Genomic DNA, 25,008 nt, shown 5'->3' on the forward strand with positions numbered 1-25,008 from the left:
GGCGCTTCCTCCAAGAATTCGCTTATGGGGACTCGTCGCTGGCTCCTTCCCTGACTTTATATGTGCTTAAGCGACAAGGGCGGGGACAATCAGGCGAGACCCCGCGCTCACCCGCACACGTCCTCTCCGGCACATTCTCTGCCTTGCCTCCCCCGGCGGCAGCGGATTGGGCGCGCCCCGGTTGCTCCCCCCTCCCACTGCCGATGGTTGGGCCCGCTCGCGCTGCCCGCGGCCCGGCGTCGCGAGTTCCCGCTCTCCCGCGTCCGCCTTCTCCCGCCCCCTCCCTCCCTCCGTGCCGGCTCGGCGCTCGCCTCGGCCTCCCGCTCCCTCCCCTCGGCCCCGGCGCGGCGGCCCTATGGCGTACAGTCAGGGCGGCGGCAAGAAGAAAGTCTGCTACTATTATGACGGTGAGCGCGGCCGGCGCGGGAGCGCGCGTGTGTGTGTGTGTGTGTGTGAGTGGGGGGAGCTCCTGGAACGGGCGCCTGGGGCGGCCTGACCCCGTCCCCCGCTATTGTGGGCGCCCCCTCACCCGCGGAACGAGCCCCGCTCCCGGCTCCGTGGTGGCCCCGACCGGGCGTCCCCGCCGCCTCCACCTGCGCCGCCGCGCCCCGCTCCCGCCATCGGCCCTGCGCACTCGCCCCCCGCCGTGGGGCTGAGCCCCGCGGGCCGCCGGGCGAGCGGGAAGGGGCGGCGGGAGTTTGGGAGGCGGGGGGGCTGGAGCCGGGCGAGGTGCGTGAACTGCCTGGCCTGCCGCGGAGCGGCTGTCGGGCCTGGCGGTGAACGCTGGTCTATTGTTTCCCCCCTCTCAAAAAAAAAAAAAAAAAAAAAAAAAAAGTTGAGACACTCCCCTTTATCCGCTAAGCGTAGAGGCGTTGGAGTCGCTGCCGTGTCTAGCTCCTCCCCTGCAAAAAAAGTCTAGGCCATGTGTAGCTTCGGCACCTGGTGATTCTTGCTCTGAGGCCTTCCCCTGCCTTTCCTGCGGAGACCGGGTGTGCGAAGGGGGCAGGGGACTCTGCCCCCCCCCAAGGGAACATGCATCAGGGCGGGGGTTTGGCTTCCGCGAGCCTCTCTTCTAGCAAAACACGAAAGTTGCGTGCGTGGGTGTTTAATAATAGTGAAATTTGAGTTGCTTGCAGGCCTTCTAAGTTTGCAGACTTCTCTGATGAGGACACGGTGACTTGTGATCTACATTGTCAGTCATGTCGAAAAAGTACATGAAGCTTGTGCTGGTTTCTGCTATTTGCAGTAACTTGTTTGTGGTTCTCTCTGGCCACAGCAGCGAGAACTTTTAATTTTCTTCTTGAGTTTGCATTTGTTTTTCCTTTCTTGTACTGAGAGGGTAAACTCGTTGGTCAGGTTAGTTAAGAGATTTTAATTTTTTTTATTTATTCCTTTTTTAAAATTGTCTCCTGTTACAACAATCCTTTAATTTGGCATCTGAGACTGGTATTGGTAGTAGCCAGGAGATGGAGGTTGAGGCTGTTCGGCTGTAGCGCTATGGTGTTTTCACCATTTTGAAAATGAAGACGAATGGCTAAACCCACTAAGATATCAAAGCTGTCTCTTGCTGTAACAAATCTACCATTCTTTAGAAATGGCAGATCTTGTGGGGCCTGTCTTGGTTTCTTTACCACACTAGAGGAGGCAGAGTGGTGGTTGCCGCCCCCTTCTCTTTGTTGCTAGCTCTGGTTCTTTGTTCAGCCTAAAGGGGAAAGGAGGCCCCTGTTAGGGATAATTTTGGTGAGGCTGGGATTTTACTCCTCCTAGGGAAGAGGAATCATTTTTCACCTTGTTGAAAGGAAGACTGCAGTGATAGTTTAGAAGCTTTTTATCTGCAAACGTTTTCATGGTTTTGTTTCTTTTAATCAGTATGTTGGTGGTGTTTGTTTTTTTTTTTTAATAAAATCAAGTGGCTGTAGTTTACTAAACATAGATATCTTCAGTTTTTCTGTTATCCCTGCATTTTGGTACTTTTTGGTGCTAGTATCAGACTCCCTTGACAGCCAAAAAACTGCTAGTGAAGAGAGGGGAGAAGCTGGAGAAGGAGGAAGTTTGGAGGTGGCAGGATAATGGCGACTTAAAGCAGTTGTAGCTCATATCTTGCTTGAATATGTAGACTAGGATAAATGCAGTTAACAATAATGTAGAGAAAAAGAGTATCTGTTGTAAAAGTGAGTTTAGAAGAGTGCTTTCCATGTAACAAATTATTGGAATGTTTTTGATGTATTATTTATTCTTTATTGCCAAAGCCAACAGTTGTCTTACACTTCTTTTGTAAATAGAGGAGTTAGAAGAAATTTTAGAGTTATACCCCCAGTGAATATTTCTAATGCTAATGTGTGGTTCATCTGATAATTCTGAGTATTTTGTAACTATGTTGTACCAGCAAAGTCTTGAATCAAAGCAAAGGGAGTGTTCAAAGCCTTAAACAATCCAAAAACAACAAGTAGAGATACCTCAGGCACACAACTGAGATAGCAGTATATCTCCAAGGATGTCAGGCACACAACTGAGATAGCAGTATATCTCCAAGGATGTCATAACTGAAATAAATGACCATCTTTTAAAAAAGTATACATTAAAAATTGTGGAAAAGTACTAGAAGCATATATACACATCTTCTGAGACACAATAAATTCCCACATGCCTTTTGTGAAACTTGGTGTGATTGTGATCTAAAGTTGCCTTTTTAAATTAGCATGTCACTTACCCAGATTTCTCAGTGTATCTTGTTGTTGTTTTCTGTCAATTAACAGTTTTAATAGCCTTCACACTGTACCTGGAACCAATAAACATTGGGTAGATTTCTTTTTTTGCTTGTAATAGGCTCTCAGCTACATACAGTTTGCAGAATTTGCATTGCTTTTGAGTGTGCTCAGGTCAGGAATTTTGTTTAAATTTGAGCCAGTGTGACAACGGAAAAATATAAAATGTACAAATTAAAATACTTTAGTTGTCCTATCTGAAATATATAAAGACTAGAAGCATTTATAAAAAATATGTATGGCCACAGCTTAGCAAAGTCTGTTCCTCACTGCTTAGAACCATGTATGGAAGGATATTGTAGCTTTTACTTTAGCCTCTTGCCATGCATCTTCAGGTTGTTGCCACAGTCTTGCAGCATGTGGCTCAGGTAGTTCAGTGGCCTCTTTGAAAACAGATGTGTTGTAGTTACCCATAGTATGGAGGACAGCACCCATATAGTCTTTTCCAGTTCTGTGTTCCTGTACAGCAAAGTACAGTTCTGGAGAATTACACAGCAGCTAGCATGGTTAGAATTCATAAGTGTATTTATTCCATGCCAGTGCACTAGCAGTATTGTTTAGATTGCTGCTTGTGCATAATTTAATGTGGGTGTTCAAAAGGCTCTACCTTCATGAAAAATTTGAGAGATCTGCATCAGAATGTGATTGGTTACACCCGTAAAGATGAGAGTAAACTTGTTTTGATGGACCAGTATGCTACTATATTCAAACATGAGCACTTCTAGTTAAGGCTTACATCTGCAGGTAGAATGGACTTAAACTGTTTAACGGAAATGCCTCTATGCTTTGTGCAGTGGCTTCCAAACACAGTGGTGGTGTCCAACCTATGCTCAGGGCTCAAAAGTCAGACCTTTGCTAGTCTTCTGCTGCCTAATTTTAAAAACTAGACCAAAACCCCCAAGCCTTGAGATGCTAGTGCAGTAATTTTTGGCCTGTTTGAATAACTATTGGACTGTTCAGGCATTGTTCTTTTTTACATTCACCTTTCCGTGAGTTGACTTGTTAGTATTGCAGAAGTCAATCCAAATGTAACTACTGCCCTTAAAATTTATTTATTTTAAAAAATGTGGTTTCCATTGTAGCGGTTAAGTTTCTGCACTTAGTGCAGTTCTGAAACACCTCATGATTTCATGGTAACTGTACTTAAAGTAAGCAGGGATATTTAGTCAATTAACTTAATTTATCTGTATCAAAATTACACAGTAATGTAACTTACAAGTTACAAAGTATCAAAAAAGTGTCATATCTTGCTTCTTTGTTCAGGCTTTTAAGACTTTTGTAATGGGTTAATTTAAAGGTGTTATTTTTCTATGTATCTTAGTAACTAAAGAGATGCACTTTTTTGGAGACATAGCAGCTTTTGTTAGTTGGGTATGTTTGTTAGATGTAATTGAAATTCCTTTAGGTCCTGTAGCCTCTTGTAATTTTCTGTATATTAGAATATTTAACATCTGTAGACCTTGCTGAAGTCTCAGATAGAGAAGTGTCTAAAATTTATATTCATCAAAGGAATCCTGTGGATTTATTTTTATTTGGTAGCTCTCTTCAGAATGTAGGTGAGTAACTTGTATGAATTAAGAAGTAATATTGTTCTTGTGTGAACCCAGAACATGACAGTGTAACAGCTTAATTTTCATGTAGGTCTTCTGGTCATTCGTTGGTATTGCCACATTTTGCATCACATGCTGAACAGTGCAGGACAGTAAACTAATGCTAGTATTAAATTGGCACTTGGTTCATCTCTTTTTATGTAAGGACTCAATTTTTTGGAGATTATGTTGTTACCTCTCAATGTGAGCTATAAAACACTAAATTTCAGTCTTTGAAGCCTTGCTGTGAACAATTCATAGATTTGCCAACTTTCTGCATATGCTACTTTGCAATTTTTTCCCTCTGCTTCATCTTTCAGTTATGTTTTTTTCTTTTGCACTTTCCATGTGCACCCACACTGGTAAGGGATACCAGATATGCTCGTAACACTTCTGTATGATTTTTGCATTTGTATTTACAAGTTTAGCATGAAGCATTCATACTATCTGCAATACTAGTCTTGTACACTTGGCCTCGCTGTACCCACTCTGTATATACATGTGCTCTAGTCAGAGTTAGTCTGGCATTACATGCAGAGCTTTTTAGCTCCATCAGTGAGGGAGGTGTCCCATCCCTGCACACACTAGCTCTTGGTACACCTTGCTTTTCTCCCCAAAGTACTCAAGTAAGGCTGCGATATATGAAGGAGTGACACAGGTTTCAGGATCAGTGGATGAAGTGTTTGTACCAAGAAAGGCACCTTTTCCTTCAATGAATAAAGGAGGAGAGACAGGATTCTGACACTTTTGCCTTCACCACAGGATGATGTCTCCAAGGTGAGTCCCTTTTGTGATGTGATGTTGGCAGCAAATCAAGGTGCTAATGAAGAAAGAGGAACCTCTTGCGTACTGTTTCCTTCCCTACCTCTGCCAACATAGATATCACGACAGTCTCTTGAAACTTAATGGGCTTTTTGTCCCTTCATTTGAAATTTTTTTTTTTTGGAGACTAATGCCAAAACCCTTTTTTGTTGGTGATGCTAAGACATGAAAGATGTAAATGGTATTGCCTGTTACTAAAGTATATTATATTGCTATCTATTGTTAGTCATTACTACTGACCTGTAATATGAAAGAATCAATATTCTTCTGCCAGATAGTCACCCACAGATCTTTTGTTGGATTAAATAAGCTTCCATCAAATTTACCAACTTGCCAATTCTTTTAAAAGTTCTCCTTTTTGGTAGAAACTAAAACGAAAGTTAAAAGATATGTTTAATTTATTGATTGATTTATATTTTTAGTTTAAGTGTACACTGCAGTCTATGGTATGTAGAATATGCTTAATTTTGAATGTTTAATGGATTAATTGCAGTATATCAAAGGATATGTTGCAAATATATTTGGAAAGCTTGTTAATGGTTGGTTTTTTTACATAAGGGAAAATAACAAATCTTACATTATACGTGAGATAGAAAATCATTCTTAATTGTCTGTTTCCTTGTTCATCAGTATTCTGAGTAAAGTGTCAGTGATGACTATACAAGCTGAGTAGTTTAACATTGAAATGACCTGTTTAAAAAGAAAGCATGAAATACATAAATACATATTCTTTAAGCCACAAATGCATTTGAAATGAAGTTTCCTTAAAAGCATCACGTTACTGAAAGTCACTGTTGTCTTAAAAATTGTAAAATGTTAAACTCTACTAGCTTGAAGCTTTGTAAATCTGGGGCTTAACAGTAACTTCATAAAGCAAATTAGGGCTGATAGATGGTTGGTTTCCATCTTCTAGTCATTATTTGTAAGGCACCATTCTGTAAAACTCTTGGAAATGTTTTTGCTGGCAGAAAGGAGTGTGGTCATACTCTTAATAACTTTTGCTCTTGACCTGCATGTGACCAAAACTGCGGGCTTGCAGTAAGTATCTGTAAGTACTCCATAATGACTCCAAGTCTTAGTAACTGAAGGAAATGCTAATCTTCCATTTCAGTACCTGGGGTGGGAGTAGGTCCAAGTTCTTAAAAGTTCTTAACACTAAAACTTGGTATTTCAGTTGTTGTGGGATGGCTAAGAGCTAGGTGTTAAGCAATTTTTTTTCTTTTCCTAGATAACTCCATCTTACATTATATCTGTTTTCCTAAGTGTCCTTACTCTCCTTGTCACTTTGAAAGCTGGATTTTAGAATGCTTTGAGACTTAGAATCTTAATGTAATGCTTGCTTTTCTTGGTGGTTTGTGATGCTACTGCAAGCTGACGTTTTCCCTTTCTCATATTAAAGAGATGAAACTAAAGCTGTTTTGTAGTGGTGCTCCTTGTGTCTGACTAACAACATTTGTAAAATAGTATGACATTGTGAAAATAGCATTTCTTTCATTCCCAGTGAACAAGGCAAAGCATGTTGGAGGATGTGAAAGAAAAGTAAAAAATTCAATAAGGTAAAGTTCACTAATCCTACCAGGAAATTTGGTCAAAAAGAAAAGAGGTGCTACTGCAGATAGTTGTTATGGAGTTCTCCAGCTGAAAGCCATTGACAACTGGACATACGTTATAGGCTTGTCTATGTTTCCGGAAACACATGGATTGCTAGTTCTGTTTAAAATGGTTTGTGTCTCGGGAATGTCAGTGTTCAAAGTGGAGGCATGTATGTTCTAACAATACCTGAGCTGGGGACAAAGCTTATTAGCCCATGATAGCAGCCATTCTTTTTATGGAAATGACTGTCAAATTTGTTATCTTAGTTGTGTATCTAGTTGCTCTCCAATTTGACAAAGACGGGCTAGTCTGGATTACAGGGTTCTGTTAAGGTACTGTGGACCTCTAGCAGCAAGTGTCTGGGGAATTTTTATGAGTGTGTTTGCAGCAATGGATTTGAAGCTAACTTCTGGAATGTTAACTGCTAGGGTTAGTGGTTAAGGGCAGGCTGAGGGCAGTATCTTAAAATCAGCTTCTGCAAAGTGTTAGGCTTTACTACAGTCTCTGTTGTGGTATAATGTGGCTATGTCATCAGTAGTTTCTACTCCCTTCTTAATTCTGGTTGTTTCCCATTTATTCTTCAGTTCTGGCCCACTGTTTTCTTCACTCTTGATTTGAAACCATGTCTTGTAGGCATCTTTGCTCCCCCACTACTGTCTGCTTGTGGTAAAGGTGTTAGATTTGGCCTCGTTTTTGTCCTTTGCTTTTGACATACGTTTTATGGACAATTTGTTTTCCTCATGGCCTTTTTGAAATAGACAGTAGTCCCTTTATCTGTTGGGTTTTTTTTGGTTTTTTGTTGGTTTTTTTTTTCTGGAATCATACCTGCTTGCTTACCTTCTGAGAATGATTCTTTTAAGTAGCAATGAAAAGTTTTGCAATATGAATAGCTATTCATTTGTGCAACATTGACAGGTGATATCGGAAACTATTACTATGGACAAGGGCATCCAATGAAGCCTCATAGGATCCGAATGACCCACAACTTGCTGCTAAATTATGGCTTATACAGAAAAATGGAAATTTATGTGAGTATAAGCAATGGAATGTCCACTGCAGTTATTTTTAAAGGGCTTCAAGTGTTCTCACACAAATAAATGAGTAGAAGTGGAAATAGAAAATACTTAAACAGTGTATTCAGACCTCTCTTAGAAGTGAAGTAGTATTTTATGAGTGGTAAGGACTTCAGATTGCTGTCCATCTCTGGAACAAGTGAGGTAGAGCCCCAGTAGAGAATTTTCATCAGTATTTTTGTGACTGGGAGGGTGGGGGTGTTGAGGGAACATCGGGGTGACACTGGAGTAACTGCACAAAAAATTAATCAAGTTGTAGACTAACAATAGAGTAGCCCTTACATTATGTAAAACACCTCTACTATCAGTTTTAACTGTTCTCCCTTCGAAGTAGATGAGATTTCTTTAGTTGTCTGTTTTAGCAAATTGTTACCTAACTTTGCAGATCACTCTGATTATTTCTATAACTTGTTCTTGTTATCAGAGACCCCACAAAGCTACTGCTGAGGAAATGACCAAGTACCATAGTGATGAATACATCAAATTTCTCCGATCAATAAGGCCTGACAATATGTCTGAGTACAGCAAGCAAATGCAGAGATGTAAGTGTCAACATCAGGCTAAATCTATGTGTACATGCTTTGATGGTTATTAGCATTGTTTAAGTAATCACTAGTACAGAGGTATGAACGTGGCTTAATGGTGTGAGTGTGTTAGAGACAGACTATAATAAGAGTAACTTGGGCCTGCCTTTAGCTACACTGATTTTGGGACTTTTCTATTGAAAGCAGCCATTTTGGCAATACTGTTCTTTAAGCTTATGGAAGGATTTTTGCCTTCCTTATCACAGGTTGTGTTCTAGGTGTGAAATAATACTTTCTGTAGACTTAGTGTATAGAATAAACTTTAGTTGTGAGCTGTTTGCAAAAGTATCTTAAAATCTCTCCTAGTGCAAAATCTTTCTGAAAAAGAATGGCTTTTAGAAGAGTAGAGAAGTAAAAATCAATGTGTGAAAATGTGTTTAAGTCAAGAAAAGGAGTTACTCATGCCTCTTGGAGGGAGATAGTAAAAACTGTACATTATGCACTGTTTATCCTTTCTGTTAACTCATTTATTTAATTATAGGAATAGGCTCAAAGTACTGTTAGGAATGCAATTTGATAGCTATTATATCGATTGAAAAGGCAGTATTGTAACTTCCTTATTCTCAGCAAATTATTTTTTCAAGTAATTGTGCATTTCTTAACATGGCCTATGTTAATCAGCACTTCTTCAAAAATCTAAAAATGATCTAACTTCTTGTTAATGGGGAGACAAACTTCCCATGGAAACTTAATCTAAGATGACTCTGAACTATTTTTTTTTTTTATAAAGACTATTTTGTTTTTAGGATTTAAAACGTAGCCTGACAAAAATGAGGTGAGGGGTGGGGTGGCTAGTGGTTAAAATGCTGAATGAACTATGTATTGCATCTGTAAGTATTATCTGTTCATATAGCAATGCTGTTGGAATGGTGTTTTTGAAAAGTAATGCATTTCTCACGCAGTTAATGTTGGAGAAGATTGTCCTGTATTTGATGGCCTGTTTGAGTTTTGTCAGCTGTCAACAGGAGGCTCTGTTGGTAAGTATAGGTTGTTTGCCAGCTATTGTGTAGTTTTATTATGTTTATGTCAGCAACTTAAAACTTAGATAGTATATGTAAAACTGAAGCAAATATAAGTTGTTTTTATTAAGAAATAAGAACCATATATCAGTTACAGGCTTGTCAAATATAAGATACATTTAGTATCTCAGTACTGGTAAGAGGTGAGATCCAGAATCAACTTATTTAGAAGTTAAGATACTATTTCACGGAACAGATTTAAAGGCTTATCTGACTGTATTTCCTTTCATTTTTGTCTGTGTCTTTTTACAGCTGGGGCAGTAAAATTGAACAGACAACAGACAGACATGGCTGTTAATTGGGCTGGAGGACTTCACCATGCCAAGAAATCGGAAGCATCTGGTTTCTGTTATGTCAATGATATTGTGCTTGCCATCCTTGAATTACTGAAGTAAGTTTATGATGGGAACAAGATAAAATTGTAGAAAGTGTCAAATTCACGTATTTAAATGTTTGGAGATACGGATTGTAATTATTATTTCAGTGAGTTTTCATAACCCTTGTTGAACTCGTACAGTTTTGATCAAGAAAGCACCAAGCTCTGCCCGGTTTGGCTTCAGCAAAAAGTTTGAACTAAAATACAGGCAAGCTGAAAAGGTAACTAATAGCAGATAGGTTTAAAACAGTATTTAGAAGTACATCTTTACACAGAGGATAGTGAACTTCTGGAACTTGCTCCTACAGGAGGCTGAAGGAAGCAGATAGCAACAACAGATTCAGAAAAGAAATTGGACATAATCATGAACAAGAGGTCTGTAAATGGATGTTAAGGATCCAAGCAATGATGGCCCCTGTAAAAAGCCATATGCTGTAATTCTAGGTGGTGGGGAAGTGCTTGGGTAGCAAACTTCAGAAAATGTACAGGTTCACATGCTTTCTGTAAACATTAATCTCCTCTCATGGGAATAGTGGGCTAGATGGAGCACTGCCCTGACCCTTGGGGCAGTCGTCATGCTCACAATAATAGTACACCAGTTTGGTTTCTCAGTATACCTGTTTGTTTCCTATCATTACTAAACCAAACAGGAATATTCAGGGAAGATCATGCACCAAGCTTCCTTGGATTGTTACATGAATAAATTTCATTATTTATTCATAACAGTGACATAACAGCTGTGCTGCTGTGACTGCAAAATAAAAAATGAGAGGAGTAATGAAAAAGTGATAATATCATTAACTTCAAGCAGTAATGCTTCACTAAAATTTCAAATCCTGGCTGTTACTTGCACTGCTTCAGGGGACTGTATCCCTTGTAATAACACATAAATCTCATTTATTACAAAAGTATTCTAGGTGTTTAACTCTTGTGAATGGAATAGCTGAGTCTGCTGGTGAGGGATGGGTGAAGCAGCTGTAATCTGGAAGTGTTTTTTAAAGATGGAAAAAGTTTCTAAAGACACTGACAAGTAGTTAATATTAACATATTGAGACATTCATTTTAATGTACACCATATATTCAGGATCTGACTCTGCAGTCTAAGAAAAGTAGTGTGGTTTACTGTGGTCTTGTCTTGAATTTTTTAGCTTAATGTGTGTGTGAAAGAAGGAAACTTTCAAATAGTTATAGAATATGTAACCATAAGAACGTCCTATTCAGTGTCTTATTCAGCGAAAAATCCAAGTCCACCTGAAATTATGGCTGCTGAGACTCACATTCTGTAGCACTATGCAAAGCATGATGAAAATGTGTCTTCTGATGTTGATAAGACTTCATTTGTTACTGAAGAACATAAGGGATACTTACTGTTGTTTCCAACACTCTGATTCTTCAAACAACTAATTTCTTTATCCATCTCAAACTGAGCTGAAATTGGCAGTGTTTAAGGAAATGCTGAGCAGTAGTGTAATAATTTCTTGTTAATAGTGTGATACGCTTGGAGATAAGTGCCCATCTTGACAGGCTGCAGAAGTGAAGAAGAAAAGTCGATAGAAAAGAAGTGTGGGGTTTTTGCGGGCTTATGGAACGTGGGTTATTGCTGCTCCTGTGCACGCTTCAAACAGCATAGTGCCTAAGAGATGTTTCAGTGCAGACTGTGTGGGGTAACTATTGAGAAGGCAGAAAGAAAAGCCCTGTGAAAGGGGCAAGTTCAACAGATGTGGAGAGCAGAAAGTGGTGTCAACAGAAACACAAGGTACAGCTTCTGTGAAGTGAGATAACTTGGAACAATTACTAAATAAATTACATACTTAAATGATGAAGATAAACATTTTCATTATTATCTAGACTGCTGAGAATTGTAAGAGCATATGATCACTTCGACCAAAATCATAAAAATTATCATAATCCTGGATTTTGGTGTTTGCTTGGGGTTTTTTCATTAGGTTTTTCCTTGTTAGGAGTCAGTATATTATGAACATAACAGACAATGGTTTCTCATATTTTTTTTCCTAGGTACCACCAAAGAGTGTTGTATATTGATATTGATATCCATCATGGTGATGGTGTTGAAGAAGCATTTTATACCACAGACCGTGTCATGACAGTGTCATTCCATAAGTATGGTGAATATTTTCCAGGCACAGGGGATCTTAGGGTAAGGTTGACCATGAAATTTCATTAGGTGATAAATTGCCTCTTAATCTCTTCCTTGTAGGTAGTTAGTACTAGGTGACAATAACTATGTCCAGTAATAATATACAGCAGTAAGTTTTCAGGAAATACATAGTCTAAAGCAATAGATTCATTGAAGAACCTTAGGAAAAAAATATAGGATGGTGAGGAAGTAGATGATTCACTTCTACATGAAATCAACGCCTTTACTTTTGGATATATTTTCCAAAATTTTAGTTTAAATGTGTAGTCATCTTAGTTCACTGAGATTTTTGGAAATGTCTCTAGGAAGACAGAGTGGTGTATTTATCAATTATCTGTACGTTTCAGTTCTGCGAATGTACAAGAAGTAGCTGTTTGGAGATCACATGGCTTCAAAACTTACTTCAGATCTTAGAGTAACTTTGTGCCAGTGTGTTAATAGTCACAAAGCCTCGGTTGCAACTTGAATTTACAGTTCTGTTCGCTAGTAATACAGTTGGATTGGTTTTGTAATATTTCTTATGTCATAAAGTGTGTTTTGAATTCTCATAATGCCTACTGCTGAAGAACTTTAGCATGCCCCACAGACAATTGTGCACTGAGTCTTATAGCTAGCTTGAGGGAGGGAGCATTAGCCTGTGAAGAATTATCATTTAAGTTGTTGTAAGGTCTCTAGCAAAGCTGAGAATAGAAACCAATTTTCCTGGCCCTTCATATTGATTTTAAGTAAGTTAGCTGTTCCTTGTGTAAGACTCTTGTCTGTTAGAACAGGAGATTGTTCCATTTCACAATTTGAAAGAGTGTTTCAAGTATTAAGTATTATATTCCTAGTTTCAAACTCTTGCATGAAACCTATTCATCAGAGGCACTTCCAGGATAAGTCACTTCTCTGGTATTAGCAAGTTTGTACATTAGTACAGTTAGTAATTTTTTAAAAAATTGTAAACACTTCTGAAAAGTTGACCTACAAAAATGCTGCATTGGGGAAGAATACACACTTTTACTACTATCTTTAAATTGATTCAAGAGATGTGGATATTTGTGTTTCTACTAATGTTCCTGAAATATGTGCTCCCCAGTGTGCTGATGATACCCAGAGGGCACAGGAGTAAATGAAAGTTGAGCTTTAAATCAGTGGAGTGCTAAGCATTCATTTCAGTTTGGTTGTTGGAGCTGAATGTTATTATGGTTATTAGATTCTGTTAAATTGCGTTCTAAATTGATTGAGGTAGAAATCGGATAAGGCAGTTTTTATCCATGTGATTTAACTTGAGTGGCCACAAGGTGGTAGTGCTGTTTCAAACAAAAAGCAGCTCAGATCAGGATGTTTATAATGACAAGCTGTTGTTACTGAATTTAGCTAGAAATTTTTTTTTGAAGGGTTAGATATCTTGGGGTTTTAGAAACGGCACGTCCCGTTGACAGGGAAGTTTATGGACTCTTCACCTCACCACACCCAGGACAAAGAATTTAAAGATAACGCAGTTGAAATAAATAGAAGAATATTGTATGTTATTGCGATGTTTTTAACACAGTGTCAGTGACAAACAGTACCTCAGGCATGGTAACTTTTATTCTGTGCTGCTAGCTAGTATTTTGAAATGAGCATTGTCTGCATACAGCAGGCTTTATTGCAATTATGCCCCCATAGGAAAAAAAAATAGCTTTTTCCTATCTCCAGAGCTTGCAAAGCTAATTGAACTAAAGGGAGAACTAATTCTCTGAAAAGTCAACATTCCTCCTGGAGACTGGTATTGTACTGCTGGCCTCTGTTCAACTTGATCTGCCTGCCATTACTGGTTACTTACGTCAACTTTAACAGCCAAATCTTGTCTTTGTTTTTGTCAGTGGGCTCCATTCAAGCTTGTTTCTGTAATTCTTTAGTTAGCTGATCTCGTTTACTGATCAGGTTACCACTTATTTGATGCAGGAACAAATCATGCATCAGCTGATGGTTTTGTGATTGCAGCTCCATCAGTGTAGTTGTGTCTGGTGGAGGTTGTCTAGTTCAGCTGCAGTCATCCATTTTCTACTGAAGGTATTGTGCAGTTTGAACTTTCAGTGTCCTTAGTAAGTTGACTTTCTACGCATCTTACATGATAGCACTAATCTTGTCTTACATATGCGTAGATAGGTCAGTTGAGAGTAGTGCTACCTAGAGGCCCAGGTTCTGTAAGGAAATTTGATCCGTTGATGAATGGGCAGCTAGCAGAATGTTATATTGTTTCTTTAGTGTTTATAACCAGTGCAATTACCCAGTTTAGTTGGAAATTGTGTGAACATTTGGCTTTACTGTGTTCTGAGATTGATTTAATGATTTTTTAAATTATTAAAAAAAAAAAATTTTGGAAGAAAAGGCTTTATCACCTGAGAAAAATCAGCATCTAAAAGTCTAGGGAGGGGAGATTTTGGGGATTTCTGGGTAATTGTCATCCCTCCAGTCAGCCAGAGCTGAGTTCAGCAGGGGTCTTCAGTGTCACTCATCTTGCAATACTATGAAATTTTAATAATGTGCTGTAACAAAAAAAAAAAAAAGTCAGCTGTTAGCATGGTGTCTATGCTGCATTGGGCCATTTGTCCCATCTCCATGTCCATCTGTGTCTTCCCCCCACCCCACAATAAAAGTTTGTTACTGGAAGTGACACATTACTGTTGCATTCACTGCTAAGGAGGTTTTGTTCAGGAAGAGGAAAAAGTCTGCTCTTTCCAATAGGTAGTGTTGAGGAGTTCAATCTTTGTATTGCTGGGCCATCCTACTGGTGACTTGCAGTTTTTCAACTATATTGGACCTGAAGTGTGCTCTTTCTGCAGAGCTGATGTTTGATAATAGTTTATAGTCAAACCCAAACAGGTTAAATCTTATTGTCTTCCCTACTGCACTTTTATTAGTGGCAGAGAACTGCTCTGTAAACTGGATCAGTTTCTGCCTGTCTTGCTGATGAGCTAAAGGGAAGAGATGGGAATGTGTGGCAGGCAGGGATCTTTAGGTTTTAAGCTGATCATCAGAACAGAAGTGGATGGATTCAGGGTTTATTAATTTGATTTCTTTGCAGAGTTTTTTCTTTTAATACATATGTTGTCTAGGAAAGCTGGTAAGATTGACTACTGTGCTTCCTGCCTTGTCACCTGATGGAACTGAGAATAATCTGCAAGTTACAGGGTTTTTTTTGTTTAAGTGTCTTGGGTTTTTTCAAGAGCGCCTGTAAGTGGCCTGTAGTTGATTTTCTTTTCCTTTTGCTGTAGCTAGTTCATCCTATGTTTGGAGTAAAGAATAAGTTTTTAAAAACCTTCTTAAGTTCAGGTCTTCTGTACAGCACCAAAAAAAATGCCTATCACCTTGCTGCTCTTGGTTTTCTTGCTTGTTTTTGCTTAACTGCTTTTACCAGGTTAAACTGATCAGTTAGGTTTTGTCTTTTAATTAAGAAAAAATCAAGTGTATTTACTGCGAATTTAGTCTTGGTACAGCTCCTACACTCAAATGATTTTATGGGAGAGTGGGAATCAAATAAGGTAGTTCACCTCTTTTCCCTCGCAGACGTGAATACTGGTACAAAATAGCTTAGCAGACTTGTGTGGGTTTTTTCCATGATACCATCATGTCTTCTGTATTGGTAATGAAGCAATTGTCATCTTTGCTTACAGGACATTGGTGCTGGAAAAGGCAAATACTACGCCGTCAACTTTCCAATGAGGGATGGTATAGATGATGAATCATATGGACAGATATTCAAACCAGTGAGTACTTTTTTTTAATTTTTTTAAGCTCTCTGGAAAGATACTAGCTTCATTTTGTGGATTTCTTTTCATAATGTGAATTAACAACTTACTGTTTGATTATAGATTATATCCAAAGTAATGGAGATGTACCAGCCCAGTGCTGTGGTATTACAGTGTGGAGCAGATTCACTGTCTGGTGACAGGCTGGGGTGCTTTAATCTTACTGTTAAAGGTAAGCAGAAAAGTGTTTGTTTGTTGTCTAACTTTTTATTTAATAGAAACCTCTACCCTTCATACTATTTTTCAAGACACTTGCATGATGCAGACTGGAGGAACAAAGATTTTGTTCGTAACTATGATTAATCACCTCTTTGCTATGTGGGGGTGGCCAAAAGAAACCCAGAAGTTGCCTCTTTCTTTCTGTCCATCTAAAAAAGTTAAGCTTGGGTTTCCATGTTCTTCCTAGCCACTCGAGTGATTCCCTTTCTTCTATGCACAGGCTTTCTGTAGCTTTAAAGCAATGTTTTGGAATGACAGGATGACAACAGTCATCCTACTGCAACACTTACTGTAATGGGCAAATAACAAAACCAGTGGTTCACGTGGTATGACTACAGATAGTAAACATCAAACTCCTTGTTGGGTGTAAAATAGGTATTACTGAAATGAAAATACTCACTGCATTGTTAAATTTTTAGTGGTGCTTGTTACACTGAGCCTCATGGTAACATTCATTTTTATTTAACTTTTAAATAATTAATTTATTTTAGTATTGTTTACATTTCTACCCAAAAGTGTGATTCTTAAAATTGGGCTAATTCAGCAAGCAACATAAATATTGCTGCTATTAATTTTTAATTATTATTATTTATTTTTATTAAGTGTTATTAAGTGATGAAATGTGTGTTGACATTTTGCTAAGCCTTGAATTCAGCCTGTTTGAATCATTCATGTTCTGGGTTTTCTTGTTTTTGTGTTTTCTTAATGAGGCAATTAGTTTTGTAGGTGACAAAATGCAGTATAGTATATGTTGGGTCTGCAGTGTTTCAGGGTTCTTTTCTTGATTTGCACCAGGTGGCAAAGCTACTTCAGTTGCCCATACAGCTCAGATTTTTTTCCATCTTACATATCTTGGAAACCAAGAGAGCTGCTACCTCCTACAGATGCCTTTCAGTATGCTGTATCTCCCTGGAGTGTGTACTGTCTTGGCACCAGTTCACTCTGTAAGCAAGACTTAGCAACCTTAAATACAGGTTCAAATTTAGAAATAGAAAGGACCGAGTACTGACTTACTATTTTCCCTCCTTCCCCTGTTGTATTTGACTGAGAAATTGTCCCTGGATTTGTCACTATGTATTGACATCTGTTATGAAAAGACAAAACACTAAACATACCAAGATCATTTCAGAACAGCAGCCATAGACCATCATGCAAAGCCTCTGAATACTGGGGTGGATAAGTTCAGTGTGTTTTGTACATTTCTAATCTGTAGGTCTTGACTTCTTGTGAAGTTGTGCTTAGCTCTAGGGGGAGGCAGTTCTGGTTTACGTGAAACAATTCAGTTTTACTTGATAAGTGTCACTGCGTATATCTGAATAAATAGTTCATTATATATTTTTCTGTTTTATAGATACTTTGCATATACTGTCAACTCTTTTTGTGTTTGACAGGTCATGCGAAATGTGTGGAAGTTGTAAAGACTTTTAACTTGCCATTGCTGATGTTAGGAGGAGGAGGATATACGATTCGTAATGTTGCTCGATGCTGGACATACGAAACTGCTGTTGCCTTAGACTGTGAAATTCCTAATGGTAAATGTTAATACCCAAATTAATATTCTTTTAAGAAGTAATCATGGGAGGGCTTAAGGGAACAGAGAGCAAATATTTCCATAGCTAACTGTAATGCATCAGTTTAGAATAAACTATGTAGAAAGTTATTGTTATGATTTAACCAAGAAATTTTCAGTAGCTTATGCACTAAATAAACTTAAGCATTTGAAGTGCTTTTTTTTATGCCTTAGCAAAAGCTTTAAATGATTGGATCACTTTTTTGGAAAACTCAAAACATGTAGAACTTGTGGAACCTTGCTTTTAACTATTTTTAATATGAATGTCATCAGTATGACAGTATATATACTGCATTTTGCTTGTAACAAAAGACCTGCTTTTTGTACATAGACCTGTATAAGTTGGTCACCACAGAATGGTAGTAATAAGAAACAAATGAGCATGCAAGTGTCCAGTTTACACAGTAAAACAACTGTTTCTTCATTGTGTCTATGGCTTAAAAGTAACTGTGCAAGTATATGACTTTCACTCCTCCATTTCACTCAATTTTGGCTATACAAGCTATCTTAAAAAAACAAATTAAAAAAACCCAATGGTACACTTCTTTTGAATAGTTGAATAGTGAAGTAATCTCTCTGAGGAACATCCCCAAAGATCCTGCACGTTACTTCTCTCCAAATATTCTTCTGGACATGTTTTTGGAATGCCTTCTTATAAAATTGGTATTTGGACTGATTTGTTGCACATCAGGCACTTTTGGTGATAACCTTTTGCTATTTGTGTATCTCTTGCTGGATTCAGTGTTTCTGTGTGACTACAGTGGAACGCTGCTGTCAGTTAGAAAAGAATAATTGCACAATACCTTTCAAGATGTATATTTTCCATCTTGCATCTCAATATATACTCTTTGTCAGCCAAAGCTTTTGAAGAGACAGTAATACTTCCTTACCTTGAGACCTTTTTTTCCATTAGCACGTCCAATTCAAGGGATATATATGAAGTTTGGGGGATTATTAATTTTTTAACATTCCTCTCAACTTTGTGGGTCATTGTCATCTTTAATCTGTTTCAAAAAATAACAGTGCATTTCTAAATGTTGAAATAGCAACTTAATCTTCCTGTCTCCTTTCTATCCACTGAACAATTATCCTGTAATAATCATAAATGAAGAAACAAGACAAAGGGTTCAATTAGAAGTGGATTTCAGTGTCTTGTTTCTTAAGGGTTCTATGTTTTTTAGATTTCTGCTACTTTATCTGGGAAGATAGTGTCATATATGAGATTCAATATAAAATGGTACTGTTTTCCTGGGTATGAAGTCTCCATCAACTTCATTTTGGTGATTAGATGTCCCAGTCAGGGGACCATTATCTGTGAAAATACAAATAGTGGAGGAAGGAGGGAACAGACAGATATGGGCATCAGTGAACTACTTCACAGCACTTGCCATGGGTATTGAACTAGCTGTGATCTTCGGCCTAGTAAAACGTATTATATGTTTTACTAAAGGAATATTTTGAATGGCTCACTTAAACCTTTCAAACTGGACTAACTTTGAAAACAGCTGTAAGAAATTGTCAGTTGATCTTCTCTATTCTGCAGAAGTAGCATTTTTAATTATTTTGCCAGATTTATTAACTTATATTGTACCAGTGTGTGTTCTAACATGATTAAAGTAGAACTTGTTCCTGCTTTTTGTATTTTACCAGCAAATTTAAGTTCATCTGATAAATAATTTAGAGGAAAAACAGACAGTTCAGGCAGTACTTAAGTATTGCTCACGTGAATGCTTCAGTTTTGGTAGTTCTGTAACTAAAATCTTTTCAAAACTGCTGTTGTATTTATAAAGTTTACAGTCTTTTCTGGGTGGGTCACAAAGTTGTCTTTTGTGTTTCAATTTATAGAGTTGCCATACAATGACTACTTTGAGTATTTCGGACCAGACTTCAAGCTTCATATTAGTCCTTCAAATATGACTAATCAGAATACACCAGAATATATGGAGAAGATCAAGTAAGTAGTGATTGCCTTATCTATCAAGTAGGTCATGTGGATCACATTTCTCCAGAGGTTTAATTGTATGTCTTTCTCTGTTATACATATATATATATATATAAAAAATAAGTACTGAATAAATTTGACATGGTTTTCATTTCTGAAAGAAAAAGGACTTTTTAGAAGTCTGTTTCTACAAACAGTATGTATGCATATGAAGTCCTGTGACTATAAATACGAAAATTAAGACCCAGCTTGGATTTTTACTTTTTCCAGCAACCAACGAGATGACTGTTTTACTTGGCTTCCCATTCTAATTTTGAAGAAAGTTTATCCCACCAGGAAATAAGCTGGTATGCTGTAATGATTAAGATTTCTAATTCTCAGCTCCATGTCTAAACATGAACTGAGATTGTCATTCTTTGTGGCTGTCAGCTGTAAAAATAAAAAGTCACATGTGAGCTTGGACATCCAAAATTGTGGAAAGATAGTGAATATGTGTGCAGGCAATTGAGTGACTGCAGTTTGACAAATCCACCTTTGAGAAGTGTTCATTGCCAAGCTATAAGCAGGTGTGTGTTTTTTATCTGCACTTTTGATGCTTAGTTTATTCCACCTCACATCCTGAAGTTTTGATTGTAAACAAGTACTTTACTTCAGGGATGGAGTAATGGATGCATACAATCAATTCTGTACTCGACTGATAAGAGATAATTGGTTAGCCTGAAGTACACTCTGCTTACTCTGGCTTGTTCTTGTTCTGGGTTTAAAAGGATTAAACCCCCACTCCTGCCCCAAGTTTAACAGGCTGCTAACAGTGCACAGGAATTCATTTGGTTACTAAAAATAGCTGTGAAACTAGCTGTATAAGTTTGCCAGTACTGCTGTAACCTGTAAAACTGTCAAATTGCAAAATTCACCAGAGAAGTTAAAATACTAATTTTTGAAGTGGTTGTTGTATAGACTGTGATTGGTGTTCATAATACAAATATATAAAACACAATCAAATCAAAGTGATTTAGTTTTTAATAATGTGTGACAGGGGAAAAAAAACCACCTATTTTGCATTGATTTAATTCCACAGAATTTCTCTGTAGTAGCACAGTGCTCCAGCTGGTCATCTGCCAGGCTGATTGCTGTATATTTTGTATTGTTGAGCTTCTGTGGTACTATTAGGCTGCAAAACTTACTTGCTCTTTTAACACATCCCTGGGCACAGATTGTGTGATTTCTGCTGACAGAGGTGCAATCTCGCATCCCCATATTAGAACCCACAGGAAGACCAACGACCCATCATTTCAGAGGATCCTCCTTCAGTTAGTTGTATGCTTTCCTAGAGACCTAGCTTTAGGGGACTACCTGGACTGTCAAAACTGCTTTGCCAGATCATCTGGTTTGAACAGAGGCAAAGACTGTAAGGATTCCAAAAAAGCACCAGTTGCGCTTTAGCTTTTTAAATTGTGCAGAAGGATACAAAGATAGTTGTTACAAATGCTGATGTTTGCTTGCCAAACCTTTCTCTCTGTTTGGACTTCTTTGAAACGATAGTTTTGAATCTCAAGAATATGTGCAGTGTCCTTCCTGTTCCTGCATGTGGTGCTTTGGAGTGTGGAGTCCATTGCATCAGGTTGCTTAAACAGGAGAGAACTTCTCTCTGTTCTCCCTGAAACAGCCACTAAGGAATCTTAACCAGGTAGATTGCTTTTGACGCTGACAACATTGTTGCACGCAGTTGGGAAGTCTTCATGCTTTAGGTGTCTGACTTTATCTCTAAGAACCTAGAGGATAGTTTATTATCCAACTTGATACTCCAACTTATTATAAACAGAGTAATACTGTCACTCCATTCAGCTCAAGTGGGCCATACTTGTGCTGACTCTGTGGGGACTTGAAGATTGAAGTTGATTGAAATAAGTGTTTAAAAACTAGTTCAAAGAAAATGATGGTCAAGTACAGTGTGGATACTAATGATCTGTTAGGGATGGAAAAGTTAACTTTGAATGCAGAATTTTCAGTATTTAATACAAAATCCAAGTAAGTGCTACTTCTGTGTAGTAATAACTTCCCTGGTCTGTTACTTGCAGGCAACGCTTATTTGAAAACTTGCGCATGTTACCTCATGCACCTGGTGTACAGATGCAGGCCATTCCTGAAGATGCTGTTCATGAAGACAGTGGAGATGAGGATGGAGAAGATCCAGACAAACGGATTTCTAGTGAGAAATATCTGTTTAAGATAGAGCATGTCCAAGTAGAGTCTTTTTAGATTTAAATGTTAGAACCTTAGTCCTAGCAGTGTAGTACTGGAAGACTGGTGAATTTGTTTCCAGAGTAAAAAAAAGTTGCTACTGGTCTGCCAGTTTTGCTGTTCTTAAGATGGTATCTGTGCACAAATCTGAACCTGTTAAAAGGGTCTAAAGAAGTGCTGAAAGACCACTCTAGCTATTTCAAATCTAAAACAGATACTCCAGGAGTCTCAGATGAATTCTAACTAAAGGAATACAGGACTTAGCTTCTGTCTTCTGCTATTCACAAAAAAAAGTTATGTTCTCCCTTGACGTAAAGTGAGATACTGTGTTTTCAAAGACTCTTATTTGCTTTTTTATTGAGAGAGAGAGGTTTTCCATACTTGCAACACTACCCTTCACTTTATTACTGTTAGCCTTTGTATGGTCAATGAGTTGTTATAGCTAAGAGTTTCCTGCTACATTTAACCTTTTTTGATGGTGATTGGAATAATTCTATAATCTTTTATTGGTGCACTATTCATTTTTTAACTGTTGAAACCGTAATGTTTTCTCCTGTGATTTAGTTTCCGGTATTTGAAATTCATGTGACACATGTTAAAATAATCCCACCCTTACCCTGTCTCTCTGTAAAGCTGTTTCCAGAAGTCATGGTGAGAGTCACAGAGTATCTTGGAAGATAGTATTTTTACCCATAATTTAGTTCATCAGCATTAAATAATTATAGTACATTACTACTCATGCTTAACTTAATAGTTCTTTTTTATTAGGCCTCTTTTAGTTGGACTTTATGCTCAGTTAATTTTATAACTCTGAATCCTAGTTCGAGCATCTGATAAGCGCATAGCCTGCGATGAAGAATTTTCAGATTCTGAAGATGAAGGGGAAGGTGGACGACGAAATGTTGCAGATCATAAGAAAGGAGCAAAGAAGGCCAGGATAGAGGAGGACAAAAAAGAGACTGAGGACAAAAAAGCAGGTAGGACTCTGGTGTGATTTCATCCTATATTTTAGAATGCAAATGTCAATTCTGCCAGGAGAAAAATGCATTTTCTGTTAACAGTTAATCAGTTGTTGAGATGATGGATTCCCCCCCCCCCCCTTCATATTTAAAGCATCTATTTTAAATTAATCTGTTTCAAGATACAGCTGTTCACACTAGAATAGTATTTTCAGCCAAGGGTTATTGTTGCTTCCCCACAAGCTTGAAATCTTAGAGCCAGGGATTTGCATAGCTTAATGAAAACGGGGATGAAAAGGGGTTCTGGCTTTAAATATGTTAGACATTTGTTCTGTTTGCTTTTGTGGGGTGAGCCAACTAGTTTTCTCTGAAACAGAGCCTGGATAGAGTTCTGGGGTCCAAGCACTCTTGACTTTTCCAAGACCAGGCTACGTCTTAGGGCTACAAGACTACTACAAGGAGCTCAGGGGAAATCCAGGTCTCATAACTTCATTCCATCATTATGGCCGGTCAGGAGAGACCTTGCCTTGAGGTATTTTGGATCACTGTGTTGTGCCCAGATCACTCCTCTGCATGGATGCATTCAACACTGTATGTTAATATGTAACCTGTCACTTATTTTAAAAGTTAGTTACCCCTGGTAAGACTATATACAAAAAAATATAACTTGGTCATGCTTTTTTCTTCTGAGGTAATTTAAGGTTTTCATGCATCTTTTGATATATTTAAAATCTTGTTAATTTTCAGATGTTAAGGAGGAGGATAAATCCAAGGACAGCAGTGGTGAAAAGACAGACACCAAAGGGTAAAGTAATTAATAATGAATGTCACCTTTTTGAAGAGTATTTCTTAAATCAGTACTTTATAATATTTTAAATTCTTTAGAGATCACTTTCAATTCCTCATAATACTAAATATTTTAGACTTACGACAGTTGTAATTAAAAACTGCATTTCTAAAACAGTTAATTGAAAAAATGAAACACCTTAATGTTTATTTTTGCCTTTGTACAGAGCAAAATCAGAACAGCTCAGCAATCCTTGAACAAAGATAGCCTCTCATCAGTTGCAGAACATAGTACTAGAGTTGGAGAATACCTAAAAGAAGAAAAGTTTTCGTATTGAGAGAGACTGCTGATTTCATTTTGTACTATTTGGCATGGACCGTATTTATTTTCAAACGGCTTTGTTCTGGTTTTTGGCAAGTTGTATTGTGAGTTTTCTAATTATGAGGCAGAAATTCCTTTCTTCACCATGCTTTATGTAATAGTATTTAAAAATGGATGTGAGTTATTATGTTAAATGTCTAAACTGATCTATTAAAGTAATTTGCCTTTCCTGAGCTGATTTTACCTTTTTTGTAATTTTATCTTTATTAAAAAAAAAAAAATTGTACTTGGTTGTCTTTTGTCCATCATTGATCTACAAAGAGGGAAAAACTCCATCTAAATCAAGCTGACTTACATATCTATGAATAGCTAGTGGATTTAATCAGGCAGCTGGCAGACACTCAAGTTGAACTGTGTTGCTTTCATCAACTCCACACATTTCAGTGGCTTCTGCGTGGGGTGCAAACAGGTGTATGGGAATAGGAATGTGACATTTGAACAGGCTGAATAAATGGGTGAAGAGATGTTGGGATACAGTGGTTTTATGAACTCATGTTTTAATGTAAAGGTTTAAAACTCTACAGTCACATGCCTTGTACTGTTCAAGAACCTTTTCCACCATCAGAATTACTCAAAAGACTAAGTCATTTGCTGTTCATGAAATCTGTGTATGGTCATCTTTTAAAGCTTGCAAGAGAGGAAGTGGTTTGGATTTAGCTTACTACCCGTTCCAATTTTTTACAGCATTGAGCAACATAAAACTTCATCCCCCATAAAAAGAAAGGGGTTTGCTGCCTGCCAGTCTCTATGATTCATGACTTAGTTCTAGTGCCTGAGTTGAAACAGAGACCTGAGTGTACACATTCCTTTTTTTTTTTTTTTTTTTTTTTCTTTCTCAACTGACAACAGATGTCTTACAGGTTGACATTTAATGAAATGCACAAGCTTTGGTGTCAAGATTTCAGAGCAGTGAGCACAGGATTTTGCAGAACTGCATTGCTACCCAATCTTTTTTTTTTTTTTTTTTTTTTTTTTTGGTGTAAATAAAGATCAATCTTGCTACTTCTAAAATCTGTTCTCCTTTCCATAAGATTCTGGGACTGTGGTCTATGACCTAATTGATTAATTCATGTTAAAATTTCAATGAACTACCTTGAATTATTTGTACATGTGTTCTGTCTAAATAGTATATTCACTGAAGGCTTTTCTGAAAG

General features: G+C 37.9%; 1 protein-coding gene across 1 annotated transcript; it reads left to right on the forward strand.

Annotated features, from left to right (window-relative positions):
• Positions 1–220: 220 nt before the first annotated feature.
• Positions 221–24,080, forward strand: HDAC2 (histone deacetylase 2). The gene is made up of 14 exons (XM_080389736.1): positions 221–407; positions 7,685–7,797; positions 8,267–8,384; positions 9,329–9,403; positions 9,698–9,836; positions 11,838–11,979; positions 15,621–15,713; positions 15,819–15,927; positions 17,366–17,506; positions 19,390–19,498; positions 21,565–21,695; positions 22,549–22,704; positions 23,434–23,491; positions 23,700–24,080. Exons 1-14 carry the CDS (start codon positions 356–358, stop codon positions 23,728–23,730), a joined length of 1,467 nt encoding a protein of 488 aa, XP_080245862.1. The 5' UTR covers positions 221–355; the 3' UTR covers positions 23,731–24,080.
• Positions 24,081–25,008: the final 928 nt, after the last annotated feature.

Source organism: Falco punctatus, assembly GCF_963210335.1.
Source record: "Falco punctatus genome assembly, chromosome: 5".
NCBI classification, from domain to species: Eukaryota; Metazoa; Chordata; class Aves; order Falconiformes; family Falconidae; genus Falco; species Falco punctatus.

Excerpts from the sequence above, each read along its gene's own strand:
- HDAC2 (XM_080389736.1), top strand. The coding sequence starts at position 356 with ATGGCGTACAGTCAGGGCGGCGGCAAGAAGAAAGTCTGCTACTATTAT. Across the intron at positions 8,385-9,328 it reads CAGCAAGCAAATGCAGAGAT|TTAATGTTGGAGAAGATTGT; the intron begins GTAAGTGTCAAC and ends TTTCTCACGCAG. Across the intron at positions 9,404-9,697 it reads GTCAACAGGAGGCTCTGTTG|CTGGGGCAGTAAAATTGAAC; the intron begins GTAAGTATAGGT and ends GTCTTTTTACAG.